The 25383-nt window shown below is 27.8% G+C and overlaps 1 protein-coding gene across 4 annotated transcripts; it reads right to left on the bottom strand.

The window, feature by feature from the left end:
* Nucleotides 1-2542: 2542 nt before the first annotated feature.
* On the bottom strand, nt 2543-23558 carry LOC128397640 (serine-rich adhesin for platelets-like). Of its 4 annotated transcripts, none has more exons than XM_053358383.1 (8): nt 23412-23558; nt 22985-23088; nt 19649-20549; nt 13629-14559; nt 8863-8994; nt 7823-7956; nt 4092-4273; nt 2543-3983 (listed from the first exon to the last, which is right to left on the bottom strand). In XM_053358383.1, exons 3-8 carry the CDS (start codon nt 20518-20520, stop codon nt 3682-3684), a joined length of 2553 nt encoding a protein of 850 aa, XP_053214358.1. In that variant the 5' UTR covers nt 20521-20549; nt 22985-23088; nt 23412-23558; the 3' UTR covers nt 2543-3681. The 4 variants fall into 4 exon arrangements, with proteins under 4 accessions (XP_053214358.1, XP_053214359.1, XP_053214356.1 ...); XM_053358384.1 differs by having other exon boundaries at nt 22985-23127; nt 23412-23539; XM_053358381.1 differs by having other exon boundaries at nt 22985-23521.
* Nucleotides 23559-25383: the final 1825 nt, after the last annotated feature.

A 25383-nucleotide genomic window follows, 5' to 3' on the forward strand; every position in this document is an offset into this window, starting at 1 on the left:
TTTCTAATCTTAATCAACTTACAGTTACTTTCACGGTCAATTAACAATCAAAACATCACTCGACCATTTAAACAATTTATTTAAATTGCTAACATGAAAATAAAAGGGTTAATAGAAATAGTTAATTGTATTGTTAGATGATTAAATTGTTAGTTAAGTTCAATCATAATCATAATCATCATCATCAGATATTAATAATAATAAGATTTACAAACGTTGTTAATAAATCACTGAATTTTAATCAAGCTGAATAAGTTTTCAATTTAATATGAAAGAAAAAAGTTTAAACAATTAAACTCAAGGGGAATCACTTTGAAGACAATTAAATCTTACAAATTACCTTAATTATTTAAATTAAACACAACTGACTAAACATGATTATCTTAATCAACATTTAAATCTTACAATTATCCTCAATTTTAATTTGATTAAGTCCAATAGTTTAACCATACAAATAAATGTATGTGTAAGTCTGTGAGTTGAAAATAACAATTGCCTCCAGGTAAAAGGACAATTAACTAACTACAATTAAACGACCTTCTCAAGGTGATAATCAGAAAATTATTATAAAGAAAAAAAAATTATCACCAATAATTTTTTCGCCAAGTGAGACAAGTTTTTTTTTCTCGCTTAATTGTGATTAAGTTAATTACTGGTTAAGCTCGTTGACTTCAATGATTGTGATTTAGTATTTTAATTGGCCGTAAGCAGAAATTAAATTGACAAGAAATGTTTCAGTTTTTGTCTCTCTCATCATCATGATAATTATCATGATGATTCAGATAAAATGAAAGTGATAACTCATCATCTTTATTATTGTTGATACCTGGAAATTCAGGTAGAGAAAAATATTTTCGAACAAATTTATTCGACAATCAGTTAATTATTACGATTTATCTTCAAGGTTTCCACTTGTTTTCTGATCATTTTCACCACAATTTTGTCGCTTCTTCATGTTCAATGAAAAGATGACAATTAACTTTGATTAGCTTTCGATCAACTGTTTTGAACGTTAATTGTTTAACGTTTAATGACAATTAAACTTCACCATTGATTATCTCTAGAAAATTTAATGACACAATCAATTCACCGGTAATCACAGTTAAATTGTTACATAGATTATAATGGTTGTCGTGATTACCTAAATCTTTGGGAAATTAACTAATTGTTTTCCCAGAACATTTTTCCAACTCAGCCAATGTAATATCATGTTAAGTTAATTGTGTTTCTAATTGTTGATCTTTTCTCGGGTAACTTTCCAATTGAAGCAAACACCCTTATTGTAATTATCCACTGATTAATTGACTAATTTAATTCATTCATGATCCGATTCAATGTTTACAATCAATTTGCTTTTTTTTTGTTCAATTTCAAACTGAATGGACAAAACTGTTAACACCCAATGAATAGCTAATTACTAATGATAATCAAGATGATGTCCGAGTTAATCAACAATTAACGTTAATTAAACGGTAGTTGAGGTTAATGCCATTGCATTTAATTTAGTATCAGTTTCATCGCAATTAAATATTAGATGTGATTAAAACCTGATTGTTGACCTAAGGTTAATTGTGATTAGCGTAAAGGTTTAATAATTTATTTCATACGTTAACTGATCTATTGAATTAATCATTTTAATTATCATTTTCGGGCAATTAACTTGAGTAAGTGTTAATCATTTACTTAAATCTAATGTTGATTTTTTCACTAAAAGTAACCAAATTGTTGATTACTGATAAATTTAGTAAATTGTTAACCTAATCAAGTTGATTGACCAATAACGATTAGGTTAAGGTTAATGATCTATTTTTATTAATCAATAGTAATCAAAAGTTCAATTGATTAACTGATTCTAACCATAACTCTTATTGCTTCCTGATTATCAAGGAAGTTGATCAACAATCAAAGTTAACAATTAAAAATCTCAAATCAATCAATTGAAATTGCTAATTAATCAATAATTCCTAGGTTTAATAACCACAATTAGTGGAAAGTTTTTTGTTTGCTAATTTAGACTTGATTGTGATTCAGTTGATTGTAATTGTCATCATAATGATCAATTAAACAATTTAATGGTGATGATTATGGTTTTGATTTTATTCAAATCGCAATTAAATTAACTCGCTGGCAATTGCTAGGCATTTAATTACCTAAATCTAATTACAATTCAATTAATATTCATGCCAATAGTTTAACCTTGATTAACTAGCAATTAGATTCACTGAATTTAACACAATTAAATAGTCAACTTGTTGATAAAATATTTAAATCACCAACAAGAAACATCAACACAAGAAGTACAATTGATTACAATTAAGGCAGTGAATTAAGGTAATTAATTAAGGAAACATTGTGAATTTAGTTAACTAATTGTTATTTTGAAAAGTTTTTCGTTTCTTTTTATTTTTGATCACAATTTAAATTGTCTTAAGTTGACGGGAACATGATTAAGTTAATTAAACTTAAATTTGGTTTGTTTGCAAAAAAAATCACATTTATCACAATTGATTAATTGCTAAATTGTTGATAATTAAATAAATAGTTATAAACGGAAGGAAAAAAGTTGTTCCATTTATTGATTAATAATTAAATTAAAAGTTAATAATGATAACTGAATTAAAATTGATTGCAATTACATTTTTTGATTTTTTTTTCGATAACAAAAAAAACATATTCTTGTTTTTGAAGTAAATTAAAAAAAGAGATGATTAAAGTTGAACAATTAAGATTAAGAATGAAATTTGCTACTCTAATCAAGAGACCAGCCTCTTAATTAACGAGAGACAAAATTTTGGATGACAATCAATTTGATTGTTACAATTGTAATGATTAAAACATGAAAGTTAATCCAGATTAATATGATTAGTTTGATATCGTTTTTTTGTTTGTTTTGGTCACTCGACTAAATATTAATGTGTTATTGGGATTAGGAGAAACAAAAAAAGTTAGAGGAAAGTTGGACAATCAGAGTTAATTGTTGACAATTAATCTGATCAGAAGGAAGGGGGAAAACCTTAGAAACTCCATAGGAAAGGTTAAGGGAAAAAAATTCAACAATTATGAGATAATTACCTCATACAACAAATCAGAAGTTAAGGTAAGAGACATGGTGATGATTAAAAGAGAAATTGGGAGAAAAAAAGTTGGAAAAAAGTTCTGATTATAATCATTTCGAATTATTTTTAACCAAATAACTTAAATATCGATAATTAAAGACAATAGTTGGATGATTATGATGATGATGATGGTGATGGTGAATAAGATGATGGTAAGCGCAAGGTGGGCATTGGTCTTCCGTCTCGTCCTTAAATCGAGTTACCCAAAGTCTTGATTGTCCTTTAAATTGTAGCCAATTAGTTTATCCTTAGGTGTTTTCGATATGAAGTCAATCGTGTTTGGTACAATTGATTCCTTGGATTCTAGATGATGATGAGCTTAATTTTATATAACATTTTGTTATGATGGTAATGATGATGTCGTTTAATTTGATAACCTTAATCTTAAATTGTTTGTTAATCCCTCGTTAAATTTACCGAAAAAACCAATAATAATAATACCAATAGAAACAGAAGAAGAAAAAAAAAACTTGTAACAATTTGAAACGAATCAGAAATTGACTCGAATTTGATTGTTTGTCATTCGAATTAAAAATTTGTCATCATTGTTTATTTATTTCTCGAATCAAGGTGAACTTTTCCTCATCTTGTATCGACGTATATTCTCAACCTCTTCAACGAAAGCGGACAAAAGGAAAAGTGTCACTGATTTTCGGTGTGAAGACGAAAGTGATCGAGGTTCACGATTGATCCAAGGAGATGGAAGTGTCGAGGGAACAATGAATCGAACTGGTTCATTACCAGGAATCAACGAGGTTTTTCCTGGTTCTAATGAGGCCTCGACTAAACCATCAGAATCAGAGTCACCGATCGTCGCTAATCCAATAGATGCTCTAATATCTTCGACTAGTTCATCGTTAAGCCAACCTAATGAAACGAAAACAAAAAGTTGGAGTTTTCCAATAGTTTATCAATTAGTTGAATTCAAGACAATTCTTCTTGCTAATTGTTACAATTGGTCGATAATTTACTCACCAGCTATACTCGGTGGTTCGACCCACTTGGGCTTGTTTTCACAAAGATCGATTTTAGCTGAACATTGGATCTGAAAGAAGTGAATCAGGTTCTTAAAGTTTGGAATCGATGGTCGATTTGTTGGCATTCGAAGGATATAATTATCACATAGATCGACCAATGAACATAATCGTAAGAAATCACTGTAAGAGAACAAAAAAGGTAACTTTCGAAATTAGAACTTTTATAAAACAATTTATCGAACTGATCAAGAGTTAACTAATCATCATCAATCATTTACGATTAAAATTTAATGTAACTTGTGGCCTAGAAAAGGGAAATCACTCAATCTAAAGTAAATTCAATTAGACTTACAAATTAAACTGAAACAATTAACAATACATAGTAATAATCATGTTTAATTAATAGCGATCATGAACATGATTAAATTAATGTTCACAATTAACAATCAATTATTATTATGATTGATACAAGAAACAAAAAACGATAATCATCCCAATGATTTCCGTGATTCCCGATCTCCATTGTTAATTCAGTTTCGACCTCAATTTAAATCATTTACCAATAAATGATATTGTGATGATTAGAATGACTTAAAAACACTAATCATTAACTGATTACTTGATTGTCTCTCTCTCTCTCTCTCTCCCTCTCAACAATCAAATCAATTGTGAAAATAGTTAATAATTTAACATGAAAATTGTAATACTACATAATCATGTTGTGTCCCTTTATTTTTACGTAAATGTATTGATTGTTTTTACAAATTGCTCACTGATTGTTATTTAGCCAAATAAATTAACTGATTAAATCAACGGTTAGCAACAGTATCATTAAATTGTAATTGCAATCAATTACTTAACCAGTTTTATATTTGATTATCAAGTCAAAGGAGTTTGATTTTAAATCAACAACACACAAAAAAACTGTTTTTTTTCAGGGCACTAAACACTAATCAGCATCAGAATCATAATTATCATAATCATGATTATAATTGAGATTAGTATCTATTTTAGCATAGCTGATAATAACATGATTAACACAATAATTAATTGTTTGATTAACTGGTCAGGTAAAAATGGACACACACTATTGAACCCTTTTACTAAATTGTAACCCATTGATAAGGTTCAAGTTGTTTTTTTTTACCTCACTCATTGATCAAGTTTAATTTTCATTCATGATTTAATTTAATTACAAGATTACAATTTAAATTGTAAGATACATAATCAATATGAACCGTTTGTTTTTTCATCTTGAAAAAGGTCACAATTAAAGTGTTTAAAGCAAAGAAAAAGTTAATTGTTTCAATGGCCTGAAAATTGAAACAATTTAGATTAATTTGATTCTTCAGTGTTGTGATTTTGTTTCATTATTAATACTATTTGTTAATTAACTGGAAGCAACAATTAATGAGATTTAAATTGTTACAATTGAAACAAAATTTTTACTACTACTAAATTGATTATTTGTCATTGATTAAACTTTGAATAATTGTGCAACAATTTAAACTAATTATTATCATTGGAATTGTGATTACCTTTCAATAATTATAATTAACTTCCTATTTAATGACAAATTATTAAATAATCAGTTAATCATTTCCTGTTTCCAATCTTATATATGATTAATAAATTGTATAATCAATTCATTGTCAAGGTTGGATCATAAAGAAATAAATTAACAGACAGATTTACAATTAATATCAATGAAAAAAAGCTTAATGATTAACTGATTGTGATAACAATTAACAGTAAACTTATCCAATATCTGAGTAAATAAAAGGAAACAAATTGTTACTAATTAACAATTAACATATTTGATTGTATTGTATTGTTTTTTATTATAATCTGATAGTTTTGAGTGTAGCATATGCAATGATTATAAACAATTAAGTTGATTAATCAACAATCAAAGTCAAATAGTTCAAGTTCATTATTAATCTAATGTAATTAACTCTATACCTTGAAAGGCCGTCTCAATATCTGATCATCTTAATCATGATAACTGTTAATTGTCTGATTAATTGCTGAGTCTGGACAACCAGAAACCATTTAATTTAATCATCATCATCATTGAATCATCTTTAACTAATTAATTCAATTAAAACTATGGATTATGTAAAAACATCAGCGTAAGAAAAATACTCAACAATCAATTTTCAACAATTAACATTCATTTTTGGTAAATCATGTTTTCTTTGAATAAATTGTACGAAACAATTAGCTAATCATAATCATCCTAATTGAAGTTCAAGGTTCCAACACTTTCACAATTTAATCAACTTTTTTTTTTCTTACCTTTTTCCTAATCATGATTAACTAATACACTTTTTAATGTAGACAAACATACACACAGTTAATTGTAATTAAAAATAATTCATCTCATGTTGATTATGATTGTAATCAACTACAAGGAACAAATTAATCATTATTAACAATTAACACCAACATTTTAAATTGTTAGTATATTATGTCAAGTATAACAATTAAACAAGAAAACCAAATAATATGACAATCAAGATTAATGGTCACAATTTAATGAAATCACAATATGAGTGATTAACTTAAAGTAAATGATATTGTGTGGATATGAATTAACTTGATTGTTCAACTGAATAACAATTAAAAAGAGAGAGAGAGAGAAAAATTAAATTAAGGGTTTTAGAGAAACTAATTGATTGTTACAATTTACAAATCATTCTAATCGATATCAGTTTAAGCTTTGGCCTGAGAATTTGATTGTAGTTAATTGTTTAGATCATTGATTTAATCCGATTCCGGTTTCAAGATTGTCAACCTCGACTGTCTCCGGAAAATGGTTATGATTTAAAGACAACAACAATTAAACAATTTAACCCTATCCTCCAATGCTAATTAATTGTTGATAATCATAATCAACAATTATCCTTCGGGATAACTTTGATTTTCTAACGGAAATCAAATCATTTAATTGTAATAAAAGTTTTCTATTTACTTTGTGTTGGTGTTTTTTTCGTATTTATAATTTTCCAAGTTAATTAACAATTTGAAGCCTTCGTCTGTTTTTCTTGTCTACACTTTGATTAAATTGCGATTGTTATAACTATTGCACACCAACAATTAACTAATTGTTGATGACAATTTACATCAATAAAAAGGTAAACCCAGAAAACCAAGACAAAACATCAAACCAGGAATCTGATTTTTTGTTTGGTGGTTTAGGTTTTCATTTGTTCAATTCAGTTCATTTCACTTTTCTATTAAATATATAATTAATTCCTGTACTTTTTTTGATCACTCTTCAGTTGATTAACTTTTTCTTTCTCTAAACTTAATTGTTACAATTAAAATCGACCTCCAGTAAAAGCAGTTTAATCACTTAACCAGCTAATAACTCATTGGATTGAGAGAAAGGGAAGAAAAAAACTTTTCAATTTCTAAGTTTTTTTTTTATTGATTCAACGACAACAATTAACAATTAAAAAAGACCTAAAACTAAATGATAATATAATCAGATTAGATTTTAATAGTAATGTTGAACCTTATCACCATTGGTCAACAATTAACTAATTTTACCAAGTTCAAAGTCAAAGTCCCTTGTTTTTTGATTGTCAAGACAAAAGCAAATCAAATTAAGTTGATTGAGCGATCTGATGAAAGTCTATTACTTTTATTACTTAAGCTAATAGTTGATCGGATTAGATGATGGATTAATTAATTGTTATCTCTTAATTATTTCGTCTCTCTTACCTGAAATGGATTGGAAATTGTTCCTTGGTCTGAAGCCAGGCCATTTCGAGGAAATAAACTGACGGCGATTGTAATGCTTTGATAATCACTTCCAGTGAATGCCAATTCCTAAGTTTCCGTAATACACAAGCAACCTGATTGATTAAACGATTAACAAACAATTAGATTAATAATTTGTATTACCATTCGTCAACTGAATCAACTAATCATAGGTATCACTGATTTAACCACTCAGCTGATTATGATTGTCACAGTTATGACATTTCCATTCAATTGAAGTCTCTACATGTTATTCAATTTGATTGATTGTCTATTTGATAAGTTTTTTTGTTTTAACAATCTCTTGTTATATTATTGATTGTTACAAACAATACAAGTGACAGAAATTGACATAATTAGCTAATTAAAAATACACCAAACGTTTAAATAATTAGACAGGTAAAATGTAACTAAATTGTATCAATAATGAAACAGAAAATTATACTGACACTACAATTAACTGATTAGTATCTAAGCAGAAATTAAATCAAATAGACTTACAATCAACACAAATTTTGCCCTTCAATTAATTATGTCATGAATGTGTTTAATCCGATTGTAAGCAGCAAAAAAAAAACTAATTGTAACAGTTAAATTGTTGAGATAATTAAGATTTTAAGAATCGATAAAAAAGTTTTTTTATTCTACCCTTGAATTGATCAACTGTTAATCCAAGAAAACCGGAAGGTCGAGGGTATTTAATGTAAAGGTAATTTAGCAAAAATCTATCAATCAAAATATTATTAATTTAATTCAGGAAGTTAAATGGATGATTAGAGTAAAATAATAACTGAATTAAAGCTAATCAATAATAACTAATTAGTTTACAATGAGCCCAAAAGGGATCAAAGTAAATTCTTGAAAATGAAACAGGTAAAGTTGCCGAAATCACTGAATAATAATGTTAATATATATTTGATTGATTCTGTGGTGGAAAATGAATGAAACTTTTTTAGTTCAAGGATTGGAGATTTAATTGTTAATTTAGTTAATTAACTTACTTCGATGAAGGCTGCAATCTTACGAGCCTGTGATTCTGAGCTTGTTTCTCGGTTTATCACTTGGCAAACCAGTTTTTTGACTTGATCACTAAACTCTAATAGAGTTCGGATACCATTGAGATCATCGGAATCCTGAGTAAGTTCAGAGAAAAGAGAGAAAAAAATTCATTAAAATTTTGATTCCATTTGAATAAAAAAACATAATCAAAAAGTGAGAAAGAAAAAAGCAAATCCCAATCAAGACAAACAAACACTACGATTCCAAGGATACGTAATTAAATCAATGAGAAAGCAATCAATTTACAACGAGTCTATTTCATGATATTCAGGGTGAATATTTACCGAATACACTTAATATCAGAGTTTTATATTTAAATTGATTCATTCAGTTAAATTATCAATGATAATCATCATGAACATTGGGTGAACGTCATCAACCTTTAATTTGATTTCTTTTTTTCGTTGAAAAATTACTTTTTTTATACTTGTAATCTTAATCAATAATTAAGATAATTATCAATTTAGCTTTTGTATTATTGCTTGATCATGATGGTTAATCAAGATTCTACATGATGATAACCTTGACGAGATTTCAAAGATTAAGAGGATGATACAAAGTCGATGGTTGTGAATGGACAATTCAAACGAAATGAAGGAAAGAGAGAGAGAAAACTGGATTAGAACTTTTTTCTTTTTCTCTTTTTATCCTGAGTAAACCCTTTCATTTTGTTCAACAGAAAGGAGGACATATGATGAAACTGAATCTTTCCATCATGGTGGGCATCATGTTCATCGTTAGAAGCTCATGATACTGATGATGTTGAGGAGGAGGAAAAGGGTTAATTTTACCAAGAAATTTATATCCCAAGGAGTTTTGGTTATCGTAACTTTTTTTGATAAAGTTTTCTGATAAAAAGAATTTTTTTTTCTGATTCGTATTATTAATATTATACATGATAGATATGATTAAGTGAGTCACACTAATCATGATTAAGGTTAACAAAACTCTGTCAATAATCAACATAAAAGTGAGAGGAAAATAATTATTATTTGATAATCAGTGAGAAAACCTTGATTGTGATGTGATCATAATGATGAGATTTTTAAATTAATCCTGTTGATTATTCTGATTCTGGTACAATTTATAATATTTACAGTTTTCTATCATGAAAAAAAAATTGAGGATAATTAATTTCAATTAATATCTCATCATCATCATCATCGCATGTTTTACAATATATATAACTGATTATTCAACAATTAAAAATAATCACAATCATAATAAATTTTACCGTTAATTGGGTGACTCTATTTAGAAAATTTTTCCATCTTCATCCTGATTAACTTGATTTCTTCCTTAATCAATATAATCAAAGTTTAATAATAGTTTTAACTTTTTCGATCTCATAAGACAATTAATTAAGAAACAATTATCATAATGTAATTAATCAGAATCATTTCTTTTGATTGCAATATAATCAGATTAATGATTTTCGATTAACTTGATTAACAAGATAATGGATCAAGTTGAAATAATATAATTTTCCAATTCTAATTATGTGCTAATATTTATATACACAAATATTACTATTAAATGATTGGTAACTCTTGCTAGAGATGATTTATTAATTGTTAGAAACAATTAACAATCTATTAGGTCAAGGACAATTTATTGATGACCTAGAAGCATCAATGTAAATTGTAATCAAGAATTTTAATTTTTAATCATTAATAAGAAAAATTTCAAACAAAAACTTCAATTTCCTTTGATTTAAAGTCCATCATTTGTTATTGAGAAACTTGTTACAATCAAAGTGAATTAATTTCATTTTAATGACTGAATAATCAAGGAATCAGATATTTGATTGTTGATTGAGTCTCTCTCTCTCACACTAATTTACTCACAAAATTTTCGGGTATATTGATCATCAAAAACTACAATAATTAACTAATTGTTTCTGTTGTCAGGATTCAACACTCAAGTTATTGGTGTCGACAGGTAACTGTTATCATGTTAATCGTTTCCTTTTTGAAAAATTGATTGTTACAATTAGCAGCTTTGAAAATGTTGAAAACTTAATTGTCATCAAATTATCATCATAATCATTTATATTACTATTGATTGTTTAGTATATTTATATATTGATATATTTCAAGGGGAAATTGATAAGAGAGAAACGGAAGTGTAGTAAATTTGATCAGCAACAATCAACGATTTTCAATGTTAAACAATTAACTTGAAATTTACTTGATAAGTTCAACGATTAGACTCTTCATTGATCAAATAAAACACTCACACAATTAACACAATCAATTTTATTCATCTCATTTATCCTTGGCCTAATTACGTTAATATAACATAGAGCTTGAACAAATTGTGTTCATATTTTTGGTACAATGTTTTCATCTCAATGGAGGGAAAATGGTGACGATATTGATGGAGATTTAAAAATAAAGGTAAAAATGATCAAAAAAATGATAATCATCATCAACAATTCATATAAATGATTACCTTTATTGTCATCTTAAATCATCAAGGTGAGTTTGACAATAGAAACATTGACAACAATGTAATTTAATCATCACTATCATTTACCATCAACAACTCCTCCCAAAAATCAGGTAACCTGTTGATTCCCAATCATCATCATCATCGTAATCATTATAATCATTGTGACATGTTAATTGTTAACCTTTTAGTTTGCTAATTGTTGTCAACAATTAAACAGTCTCTCAATTGATTGGCAGTGTTTATATTTGATGAAAAAGTTTCACAATTTAATTTGCTTTCCCATCGTTAGGACTTTCTTTCAATTAAACATTTTCACCAATGGATTTAGTTAATTTTATTATGTATACAACACTAGTGATTAACGGCAATCATGGTGATTATCATGATGATGATTAAGACTTAATCAAGGCAAACTGTAAACAATTAAGACCTTGTATCTTGGAGTAGGCAATAGTTGATAATCAACTTGATTATGATTGAATCATTTCAATGTGAATATTTTTTTTCTCATCATCATCATCATTATTATTACAATGTATTTGATTATTGTGATGATACTTGATGATTTAATTGACTTTAATTGTAATTTAGTTTTAAGGTAAATATTTGATTAATAATTAAAGGTAAAGCCCAAAAAGTTTGTTGTTATTTTGTGTATTCAATTGTTTGCTAATTGTTGTTGATTAGTATTTTCTTGTTTCATAATCAACTATATTCATTAATTGAGACTATCATTGATTATCATAATCAATTGGCACTCTAAGGGTATAATATTAATTGTCATCATCATCATTTATGATTAGTTAATTTTTTTGTTTCATATCAAAAACAAATTAGGTCAATATTTGATTTATCAATTATGAGAAAGATCAACAATTAATACAACCTTGACCCTTAATCATTAACTATCATCAACATAATTAACTGTTTAATTTACTAATTAATCTGATTTTTGATTAATAATAATATTATTCAACGAGATTCAGAACTCATCGATTGTTAATCTTGATTGTAACTGGTTAACTAATCAGTAGTAACAATTTAAATTACTACAATCATATTAAGGTTAGAAAACCAATCTCATCAATCATAATTTTGTTTTTACTGTTGATTTTTTTTGTTCCAACAATTAATAAATGTAGTAATTAAATCCAGAAATATAAGTATATTTATATTTGATTGTAACAATTAGAATTGGTAATTAAATTGGTTCATTAGAAAGTGAATTGAGAAATTAAATGTTCTGTTGATCAAATTTTGTTTTTCTCTTTCGATTTGATTAACAAATTGATTGTAACTTTTAATTTAGTTGTCATTTAATTTTTAACTCATTAGTTATTGATTACCAGCCCAATTATTCATTAATCAGTTAATCATCACAATCGGTTAATTTTGATTGTGATGATTAACTGATTGATTTTTGATCAGTATTATTATTGGAGCTTGATTGAGTTTCTTTTTCCTCTTCCTTATTAACCATTTACTTTAAATTGTTAAATTGTTAATTCCTAATTTGGTTGAAACTTTTTTCTTCTTCGTATTCAAACAATTAACTAATCAATAAGCCGATATTATCATTATTATAATGGTTTGAGATAATTAAAAGTTAATTAAGTTCCGGTCAATATTGTCCTAATTAGATTGTTATTGTCTAAAATCACAATTAAATCATTATTTAATCATTAAAAATAAGCTGAGTGAAAATCAATCAACAATAAATAAATTAAGGCTTAATTGTGATTCAATTATAATCAATCAAATTGACCGGACTGATCAAACTAATCATTTTAGTTTACTCTTAGTAATTATTCAATCTAAATTGTAATAACTTTAATTACTCGAGACAAATTGACCTAATAATTAAAATAAAAACAATGGATTTACATGATTAATTAGATGAAACAATTTAGATTTCTAATTGTTTCAGAATAGTAAATCAGTTGAGAATCAATTGATTTTGAAACCTTTGATTGGATAATTAACACACAAAAAAACGTTGATTAGTTGATTAAATCTCAATTTGTTAATTGTTTTTCCAACAAATTCATACAAACAATTAATTTACTTTCATTCCTTGATTAGTGATTATAATCACTAATGATGATCAAGATGATTAAAAAAGCAAAGGTAAAAAAAGCTTGAGAAAAAATTGATTGCTACTAATCATTGATAATGATTATGAGTGTTGACCTTTGGCTTTTTGTATCTGACCGGAAGAGGAAGTGATAATGAGAGAGAGAGAGGATGTACTTACAAATCTTTTAAGTCTACCAAGAACTAGGGCTGACATCTCTGTGGGTTTTATGTGAAGATAGAGATCTTTGTCTATGGTGGTTAATTGCATGGCAACTGAAATTGGATTAGAGAGTTTAATCCGTTGGATTAGTAATCGTGATCGTGTTGTTGGCGACCATAAGATGCGATTTTTACGTTTCCTTTGGCGAAGTTTCTTCAATTCATATAAGCTTTTCGATCCCGATTCACGGCCGAATGACCCACCGGGTGAGGAAGATGAAGAATAACCATCATCAGAATGATGGTCAGTGTAAAAAGATGATGATGATGATGAGGTGGTTGAAGAGGAAGAGGATGAGGCTGATGATGAGGATGAAGATGATTTACCAACTTTCTTATTGTTGTTGTTTTTCAATTTATTTTTGGACAAAAGTTTGAATGCTTCCTCAGTTCGAGCGTCTAACCAGCCATCGTTGAAACGACCTAACTGATCTAGATCAAGGTCGGAATTACGCCGACGATTGGCAAATGATGAGGATGAGGATGAATGATGATGGGAATAGGAAGATGTTGAGGGAAATGATAATGAGGATGTTGTTGGAAGAGGGGAAGGTGATGAAGAGGAAGAGGTTGATGCTGCTGATGAGCAACATGGTGATGATGATGATGCCAATGAAGATAATGATTGTTTAGATTGTGATAATAATCTTGAGGATAGACGAGGATTACCAAGATAATCGTAATCTGTTCTTGAAGATAAACTCAATGGAGATACAGTTGACTGTTGAAATGATGTTGAACATGTCAGGAAACCGGAAACAGATGAACTCAGGTTAAGTTCTGAAGTGTATCGACGAAGTGGAATCCTGGAACCAGGGCAAAGAATTAAATCTTTTTCCAATGAACATAAAGGTTGGGCTAAGATTCCGTTGAAAATTTCGTTCGTTTTACTTGGAGTTTAATAAGAAATAATAATCGACAAAAAGAGAGAGAGAGAAAATTTGATTAGAATATTAAAGTGATTAACTAATTAGAATTGCAAACAATTAGAGGAAGAGGAAAACAGGAAGATAATTAAATTGAAGATGATGATAATTGGGAACACGAGACAGATAAGAGGAGATTAAGATTCAGGATTAAGAAATGAAAATGTTGATGACAACTGAAAAAAAGGTGAATTAGTTTAATTTGATTGATGACAAAAAGATCTGGATTGTTTATAATGTCTGATTGATTAAGTAAATTAAACTGTTTGCCAACAATTAAGAGTTTCCAATGTATATCATTTGGTGAAAGTTTAATTGTTGTTGTTCATTGGATCCAATCAATACATCAAATTGGTATTGACCTTGGTGCTTTAATTATATTAGCAAAAAACTAGCCAACGATTGACTTTTTGACAGTAACAATTAATCCAGATTGTTATTAATAATAGCAATCAACTTGTGATTAGCAATTAACACTGATGGTAGTTGATTTAATTTGTATTTCGGTTTACATTTGCAATTGAATAATTTGATTTAAAATAAGTTTCTATGGGAAAACCTTGAATAACAATTTAAACTAGATTAATTCAAACTATTCATCTATACCTGACTAATCAACAGCAATTAAATTTTCATTTTGTGTCAGTTAATTGCTCTGTTGACAGTTAATCAAATGTTTTATACATAAATTTAACTAAAATGGATCACAATAATCATCATTATCATCACAATTAACTCAAACAATCTAATATATGTGTTGATTGTATTGAAAAGCTGAAAAAATTGACCTTCTAAATGTCAACTATCAAAAGTTTAATTGTAATTAACAATTGATAATAAAATTTAGTTATATTACAATTAAACTAATCATTAACGTTTAATCAGTTTTCACTATTAAAATAAATTGTTGTAAAATAGATTCACTTTAAAGTATAATTGTAATCATAATTTAACCTTTTTTTTTACTATTAATTGTCCGTTAACCTTGAAATTCAAGATGATTTACTAAATTGTTAATTGTGACGATATAAATAATGTATATTTGTGATTACCAATAATAAATTTCTAATCATATATTATATTTGATTCCTATTATTTTTAGTAATTGTAAAGTTTATAACTATTAATATTTAGTTAGAAACTTTTTCGTTACGATAAAAGTTTCGATTTGAAAATCTATTTAAAGCAACAATCAATAAGGTTCCTAACAATTTAAATCATCATTAATCATAAAAAATAGCATAATTTATTAATAACATTGTCAAGTTGGTAAACTGTTATTTTAGTTAAATTAAAAATCATTCATATAACAATCAGTAAATTGTTGTATACAAAAAAAAACTAATGATCTTAAATCATGATTAGTTTACAATTTAAATATAAACCATTAACTAAATCATTGAGATTAAGGTTAATTTTTGTTTTTTGCAATACTAATCTCATGTAATTATAACATTAATATGATTAGTAGAAAACTTTTCCAGGGTAATTTTAAAAGATTGTCAATCAATTAATTAACTAATCATCATGACATAATTATCAAAAGTAAATCAACAAAAATCAACAATTATCGATATGTTTAAGAAAAAGTCAATGAGGTTTATTGGTAATACAAATGAATTGTGGTGTGATTTTAAATGGACAGAGATTGGAAAGTTTAATTGTTGATTGTTTATTAGGTTAAACAATCAAAAACATTTTTGATTGTAACAATTTGGATAACAAATAAACAAACAATCAAAAAAAAAACGATGATGATGATAATCAAAATTAATATTATAGACAAAACAATCAAGCTCAAGGTTAATATACATTAGCAACTAATTATGATCCAGTCGGAAAGTTAATAACAATCAAAGTACATTAACAATACTGATCTTCAGATGATGATGATTATGATGATTTAAATATACAACAAATAGTAAACAGGTAAGTAAAGTTTAATTAACTAACAAGATGAGAGAGAGAGAGAGCTAAAAATCAACATATTGATTCAATTTCCTCAAACTGACAATTTTCTTGGTGATTAACAAACCATAATCACCTAATCAACGTGAATATCCTTGGGATGTGGAGTTTAAATCATTGGAATCATCATCATCATCAATATCAACAAGTAGATTGATAAAAAAGACATGAAAACAAATAAAACAGCAAAACCACAACATTGATTAACTTTTGATTATCATTAACTGATTATTACAATAATCAACAATTTAATCATGAACTTTTGATTACCTTGTCTTTAGTTTTATAACCTGACCTTTTTCAAGTCAAGTATCTCATTGAAAACTGTTTGTCAAAGTTGTTTGTATGTTGGTGTTGATGATGATGATGACGATGATTAATAGTAAATGTAGTACAATTTATTTTCATTAAAAGGTAAGCATGTTGATTTTAATTGTAATAATCGGGAAAGAAAAAATCTAAAGCAATCAAATGGTAAATTAAATGGGAAAAGTAGAGAAAAAGATTGAAAAAGTTTCAATTAGTTTGCGAAAAAAGAAAAGAAAAGAAAAAGTTTTTCCAAATGAAATCAGAATCTCTTTTTTTTTCTTAATGAAGTTTCCCTTCAATTCTGTTGATGAATTTTCATTTTTTTCGCTCGACAACAACTTGTATCATTTATTACAACTATTGATTAATATGTTATGATGAATTCATCATAAGAATCGAAAAACTTGACAAAAAAACAACAACAACCGCATCATCATGATCGTCACCATAATCAAAATGTGAATCATTTCTGAAAACTGTTAATTGTACAATCAAATCAATTTGAAAATAACCAGGACATGCGAATGACTGTCATTCATTTGTCTTGATTGCTATTGATATAAGGTTTCGATGATGATGTTTGTTTGTTTGCTCGTAATGGTGTGATGATTAAATCACAAGCTTTCAGATAAATTGTTGTTGTTTTATATTATTGCAATAGTTTAGTTAATTGTAAGTGAAAAATTGAATTTCATTTTTCAGGTTAAATGTGTAAATGGATAGTTGTGAATGAGATCATGGGTTTTTGCCATATGATCAGTGAAACAACCAGGAAGAGAGAGAGAGAGAGATGAAGATGAAGATGAAGATGAAGATGAAGATGTGAATTAGTGAGAGAGTGACATAGGACTGAGGTTTTATCTTCATTTTCATCATCAATATGATTACATTATGGTTAATTAACAAATGAAAGGTAAACCGTTATATTAAATAATATTATTAATAATAATTCAACGACAAATTAAAGGTAAACAGGGATTAAGGCTGAATGATAATCAATTAGTAATACAAATTGAGTTCAATTGATTAGATTTACTTGAACATAATCTGTACATTATGACAATGATGACGATTAGATTACCTTACAATTAACTAATCATCTTGTTATCCCTCTCAATCTCCATGTTTCTGTTAATTGAAATAATTAAAACCTTTTTCATGGATCAACCAATTGTAAAATCCAAATCTCCTTAAATCAACCATAGTAACGATTAACATGTTAATTAGTTAATTAAAATTAGTACATATATGTATTGATCTGGAATCAACATTTTCCTTTCCTCCCGTTAATTAATAAGTTTAAATATAAATTAGCTAATTAATCAATTAAAATTTCGCAATTCTAATTTTCCAATATCTTTGATATTGTCGTATTGATGATTGATCACTTTTTATTAACTTGTTGATTAAATTTTAACAATCAATTCAATCTTAATCAGATCCATTTAGTGTTCATAATCAAGTGATATAATGGTAATAACAATTACAATAATTACTATAATAATAAGGATTAATTAAGGTTCTTAATTAGTTAATAAGTGTTAACAGTTAACCTTTTTTTTCTCAATAATTTAATAATAAGTTAAAGTCCAAATCTAAATATAATCTAATTGAATAGTGATTAACTAATCATGTTTAATGAAAATTAAGAAAAAAAAAGTTAACGAGTTATAATAATAACTGTTAATCTGTTTGTTTTTTTAAATTGCTAATAATTTAATAACTTTCTAAAATATATAATTAATTGATTACATTTTAAAAAGATGAATTAACAATCAAACACCAGAATAGATTAGTTGGTTTTGGCGCTTTTTTAATTAACATCCTTACCCTGGATTAGATTAATGTTGAAAAAGTTGTTGACAGAATTTGTGAAATTTTGTCTCGATACTTGAGGAAAAAAGTATGAAAAGATTATCGGTCTAGGAGATTAAGTTTTTGCCCTTAGGGAAAAAGTTAATCCCATGGTTAATATGATTATAAATGGGTTTTCTCTTGGAGTCAATGATACATTTGAACCAGAAAAAAATAGTAACCAGAATTTTTTTGGCTGTTCGTATGTTCGGGTGGGTGCTTGTTGTTTTGTCTGCCACCTCTTCCTACCTTTACAAACATTTACCTGACTGACTAACTAACTGACTGGCTGATTGCTACAGTTAATTTAAATGCTAATATTAAATTGCAATTAGTTGAGTTAATTGTGAAAATTGATTCTCCTGGTGAAAAATAGGAGCTAAAAGTTTTAAGAATATTGAATGACAAATGAGAAACAGGAGATATCATGTAACGAATTTGGTTTAGTATTTGATTCTTATTGATTATTGAAATTAAATCAAGACTGGAAAAGCTGAAAGGAAGAGGAAGAGAGAGAGAGAGAGGAGAGAGAGAGAGAGAGAGAGAGAGGTGATTCTAATGATGATAAATAAACAAGGAAGGTGAAAAGTGGGTGGTGATTCCTAATTAGTGAAAATTCATCAGTCAACAAGGTGGAAAAGGTTAAAATCTTGGAGAAATGATGAAATTGTGTTAACGGGTTTTTCCCTTGAAAAAGTTGATTGAAAAAACTTTTTTTTTTACTCATCATCTTGAATGAAAACATGATCAATGAATGGCAAAGGTGAAAGGAAAATGAAGGTAAAAGGTTGAAGGAGTAAGAAGAAAATGAAGATGAAGATAAGTAAAAGATGAAAGTTTAGGATTATAACCGGTCCTTTAAGACACTAAAAAGGGGTTAAAGTTGGAACAACAATAACAACAAAAAAAAGGTTATATTTACCTGATATTGACCTTTGGTCTCTGTCTTGTCCAGTATTGGTTATCATGGTCAGAAGGTGATGAGACCTTATTTGATTCCCATTTATCAGTGATATTGGATGAAGATGCAGTTGAAGTGGAGGGAAAACATTTACCTGTTTCCTGTTTACCTTTTGAAACTTTTTCAACGGGTTTACTTTCAACTCTATCACCTTGACTACTGACACCATCGTCGACATCATCATCATCATCGTCATCACTACCTGTGCCACAGAGTATTACTGTTGTATCATTTTCAACAATTCTTCCACCACCTTTATCAATGTGACCAGTGGAAATACCTTCACTTGTTACATGGTAACTTTTTCTTGAACCATAATTGGAAACTAATTCAGTTCGTGATTCGGGTCTAGATGAAGGTGTAACTGACCGGGGTGATGGTGATACTGAACTGGCTTGAAGTGACCCATACCCGAATGAACTTCCGGTTTCAATACCTGCAACTGAGGTTGATGAACATGAAAGGGATGAGCAACATGAGACAATTTCACCATCGGTTGAACCAATACCCTCTTCACTCATTGAATCTAAACTTTTAGCACTTTTTGAAAGTTTAGTTAACTTTGATTTTAACTTTTCAGTTTCATCCTCATCAAGTGATAAAGGTAATTGTCCATGATTGTTACCATTAATGGTATTGTTATTATGAGTAACAATTAGATGATTGTTATTATTGATGTAATTAGTTGATTTACTTTGATGATTGTTACTGGTGACAGTAGATGATAAAACTTTATCAATTGAACACATTTCCAATTGAGTTGTTGGTTTGTTGGTGTTACTTGAACGTATCCGTGATGCTGATAGACTCAAATCGTGGTCTCGATATTTCATCTTAATTGTGTTGATAATTAACAATTTGTCTAATTGTGAAAGATAAAAGAGAAACAGTTATATATATAATAGTTAGAATTGGAAAGAAAAACAAAATGATTGATAAACTAATCGGTGGTCATTAAGATTAACAGGACGAAATTGAACTTGATTGTTTGGGTGACAAGATGTGAAAACGAAAGCAAAAAGTTTAATTAATTGCACAAGGAACTTGATCAATTTGAGGATCACAATTATTTGGCTTTAAAGTTGATTGTCGATGGAAATTAAATAACAAGGTAACAGTTGATTGGAAAAAGATGATGAGGATGATGAAGATAACGATGAAGTGAAGGTAAGAATAGATTGACTGTGGGTTAAAAAGTCCATGGGAATGAAGATGAGAGTAGAGAGAGAGAGAACGAGAGAGAATATGAAGGAAGAGAAGGAGGAAGATGAAGAGAGAGAGAGATGTTAATCTTCTTAGGTTAATTCTATTTCTCTTTGTAACAAAATTAAAAGAAGAAAAAGTTTTTTATGTTTAATTGTGATTCTAATGATTGTTGTTGATGGTTTAGTTGTTTAGAAATGATTGAATTCACTTTGCTACTTGATTCTTTCAATTCTTTCACAAACAATTTACTTCAACAAGTTTTTTGAGAGAGAGAAGGAGCTGAGGGAGAATATAACACTCATTCATCTTCTCACTTGTCTCTCTTTCTTTCTTTCTTTCTTTTCCTCTCTTTCTTATCTTCATACTCTCTTTTCACAAATTTAAAGGTGTCACAGTGAAAAAAGAAAGAGCTGAAAGAAGAGAGAGAAAGAGAGGCGGAGAGAAGAGGGAAGAGAGAGAGAGAGAGAGAGAGAGAGAGAGAGAGTCTAAAACTGTCAAGGTAGAGGGAGTTAGAATGAGGGAGATAATGATGATGATGAAAATAATGATAGAGAGGGAGAAGAGAATGATGAAAAGGAGAGTGAAAATGAAAGAGAGAGAGAGAGAGCTGATAAAATAGAAAGAGAATAAATTGTGTTCGAGTCTAAAATTCTTGGAGAAAAAAAAGTTCTGAATCGATGAAATTGATCATGATGATAATCAAGATGAAGATTAATTAATGATTCGTCTTTTAACTAATTCCAATCAAGTTAATTAATTGATCAGGTCACTGTTCGGTTCAAAGTTCTCGATTTTATTTATTCAGCTATGGTTTCAATCAAGTGTGTTAAATGGTTAATTAACTAATAGCTCTAAATGAACTTGATTATTGGAGTCAACACTAATCAAGACACGAAAGAATCAGCGAAACATCAGAAACTAAATTAGTAAACAATTAACACAGAGAAAACACCAAACAAAAAGCTAAAAAATCATCTTAATTGTCAATGAAAAAGTTGATAATCATCAAGGTACTTTGTTCAAGCCTCTAAAAGTTACATAATTAATTGATCTCAATGAATTAACAGATATCATCAATGAATAGTAATTAATGTGAATACCCAAAGAGATTATTATAAATACACAAAAATATGATGACAATTAAATCATTAATCAAATCAATGAGAAAAAAAAAATTTGTCATCAAAACGTAATAAATATAAATGATTACCTACAATGGAAAACAATTAAATTAAAGTGTTAATCATGAAAATCTAATTTTACCTCAATCAATGGAGAGATCATGTTGTTAACTTATGTAGAGAAAAATAAATCCAGTAGTAAACAATTAAGAATAGACAATCAACTAATTGTCACCAGTGGAAAATGAAAGATCTTTGTGATATCATGGTGATTCGTATCTCTAATATTACATGAGTGTATCAATTAACAATAACACAATCAGATAACAATTAATTCATCTGTTGATGGAATATGAATCAAGGATGAAACAATGAATTATGATTACAGGAATTTAGGAATAATAGAAAATTGGACTTCCCGGTGTAATAATAATCTTCATGGTGATTCAGTTAATTTCACAGTTTTCACCTTCAAATCTGAACTTCTTATTGTTTGCATAATATAAAATATTCCGATTGTTACATGTTATCCGAATACATAATAGTTTCTATGTAATTTTCTTGTCTTTTTCTTGCCCTTGGCTGTTGATCAGTTAATTGTGATTCTTAATTATGACATTCGGAAATAAACTAATCAAAAATGATTACGGAATTGTTTTTGTTTCTTCTTTCAATTAGATTCGATTCTTATTTCTTTTCATCGTCTTCTCAATCAACTCAATCAATCAATTCCAATTCTATTATTATTATTGATAAAATCTTCCTATTAATTCAATTCCCCTGCTGATTTATCTTATTCAATTCCATTGTACCAATTAAATTGTTCATTAATCATATATATATACACCTGAAAACTGAAGACTGTGATTTAGATTAAATTGTAAACAATCAACTCACAATAATGTCCAATGTTAATCAGTTAGTCTATTGTTGATTAGACTTAGATAATTAAAAATAAATGATTACTTACTTGTCTTTTATGGTATCCAATTGATTTGATTGTTTGCTCATTCATTTGATCACTTTGGTGGACACAATTAGAAACACTTGACCAGTATGGAAAGTGGAAAATAACTGGAAAATGTTGATGATATTTGATGTGTTTAGATGATTCTAGAGATGGTCAATGTGGTCAAGAAGAAGAGACGAAAGTTTTTTTTTTCGAATGTGAAAACAAAAAGTTTGACCATCTAACTGTTGTTTGATTGGTCAAGGAAATAATTTAGCACTCAAATTGGTGAAAAAAAAAGTCTCGTTCTTGTATTGGAATAGCAAAAGATATGTAATTTCGTATACAGAGATAAATATAATACAAAGAGTATCCGTTTTACTTTGCCTTAGGGGTAAAGGTGATGAGAATGAGGATGTGGGACAAGTTAAAGATGATGGTCACTTACCTTTGGTCATTTCTCTCCTCTTGGATTGGTCATTGGTAAAATTGAAGACCAGAAAGATGACCAAATGTTTTGCTGAAAGGTTTTCGTTAGCTCTCTCTCTCTCTCTCTCTCTATGTACCTCTGGCGTCTTCAGTTAATCACAGTAGTTAATCATTAGTTAGAGATGGAGAGGAAGAAGATAAAGATGATGAGAGAAAGAGAAAAATGAAAGAGATGATAATTTTAACCTTTTCTCTTTCATTTTGCTCTTTCTATTTACCTTTTTTGTTCTAGTCTCTTCTCCATCTTCCCCAACCATTAGTGTCTAATGTTTTCATCGCCATTTTGTTAGAAACTTGGTTATCAATGTTTACCTGGTTTCTATTTGTTCACATTGTTTTTTAATTGTTTTTCTTTTCTTCATCAATTATATCTTCCATTAGAAATTAATTGAAATATTACAATGTATACGAATATTGGATTAGCAATTAGCAGAAAAATTGATTCAAATTCTCATTTTAATTGTCTAATCAACCCAAAGATTAATCAATTGTTTCCATTTTTCTCTTTTTAATTTAGTTTCTGTGTTCATTGTTTCAATCTCATTCTCTTGTCAATGTCCCAACTAATTGTTGTTGATTGTTGTGTGAATTTGGTGATCACTGAATCACCACCAACAATTAAAGTGTCATTATTGTTAATTCAGTGTTTTTATCGTTAGTTGTTAGCAGTTGATGTATCGGTTTAACCCTGTTGATTGAAAGGTAAATTAAGATAATCAAGATTAATCACAAATTAAGTGTAATAATCTGTATGTGATTGTGATTGTGTATCTTTATATTATTATCAATAACCTGATCAACTAATGAAATTAAAGGTTAAATTGATCGAGTGGTTAATTTGTTGATTAGTTTTCAACGTATTGATAATGAAAAACAAAAGGCAACAATCAAAGGTAATCAGTAAATTGTAATCAAAAAGACAATATAAACTTTTCATGGTTAATTGATCAAGTTGAAGTGAAATTTGCAATATTTAACTTTTATTGAAATTCTTACAATTTAATAGAGCCTAATTACAACTTTTAAATTGTTACTCGAATGATAAAAAAATTAGTAAATTGTAATATAGTTAATTGATTATCTATCATTCAATTTAACGGTCAAATCTAATATGTATCTGATTAGCAATAAACATCAATGATTAACTTTGATTGTTTTTTCAATTCAACTCATGTATTGAATACTATCAACTGGATAATTTAGTTATAATTGTTAATCAACATAGACAAAATTTGATTGTAATTAAAGTAACATGAAATTTGAGATAATCAATTGTAATTAAAGGAGGAAAATCAAATCCATATTGATTGAAAAGTAACATGATTAACTTTGGTTTTTCTGATTAATTTGTAATTGATTCAAATTGGATGCTAACTAATCAATGTCACTAATCAACAATTTAAATAAGATGGTTACTTGACATTTACCTTAATTTGATTACGTAGTTGATTAAATAAATGCGATGAGACGATGATTTATTTTACTATTAACAATCAAAAGTAATTATTGTGAACAATTTGAATCTGGTTGATCACTGAAAGTAAATGATTGTTGTTACTTTTTGATGATCATTTTAATTGTTGGACTGACCAATTGTTCCTGATTTGTATTGTCATTTCAATCCATGTTAATGGTGATAATCATTAAAGCTCATTATTATCATGATGATTATTATGATAATAATAATCACCAAACTGTTAATCAAGTCACTCAGATTATCAGTTTCCATTTGTCTTTCATTTCGTTGATTGTGTTGAATATGAAACTCATCGTATATATTTTACCATGTTTTTCATTTAATTTCATCTCAAATTCCCGGATTATTGTTAATCATCATTATGATTATTGTGATTAAAATGATGATTAAAACAGAAAAGTAAAATAGATAAACAGGGCGTCGGTGATTGAAGCTTCCTGAATTCCGAAAGAAA

The sequence above is a fragment of the Panonychus citri genome, unplaced genomic scaffold (assembly GCF_014898815.1).
Source record: "Panonychus citri isolate SS breed McGregor unplaced genomic scaffold, ASM1489881v1 Contig00035, whole genome shotgun sequence".
In the NCBI taxonomy this organism is placed as follows: domain Eukaryota; kingdom Metazoa; phylum Arthropoda; class Arachnida; order Trombidiformes; family Tetranychidae; genus Panonychus; species Panonychus citri.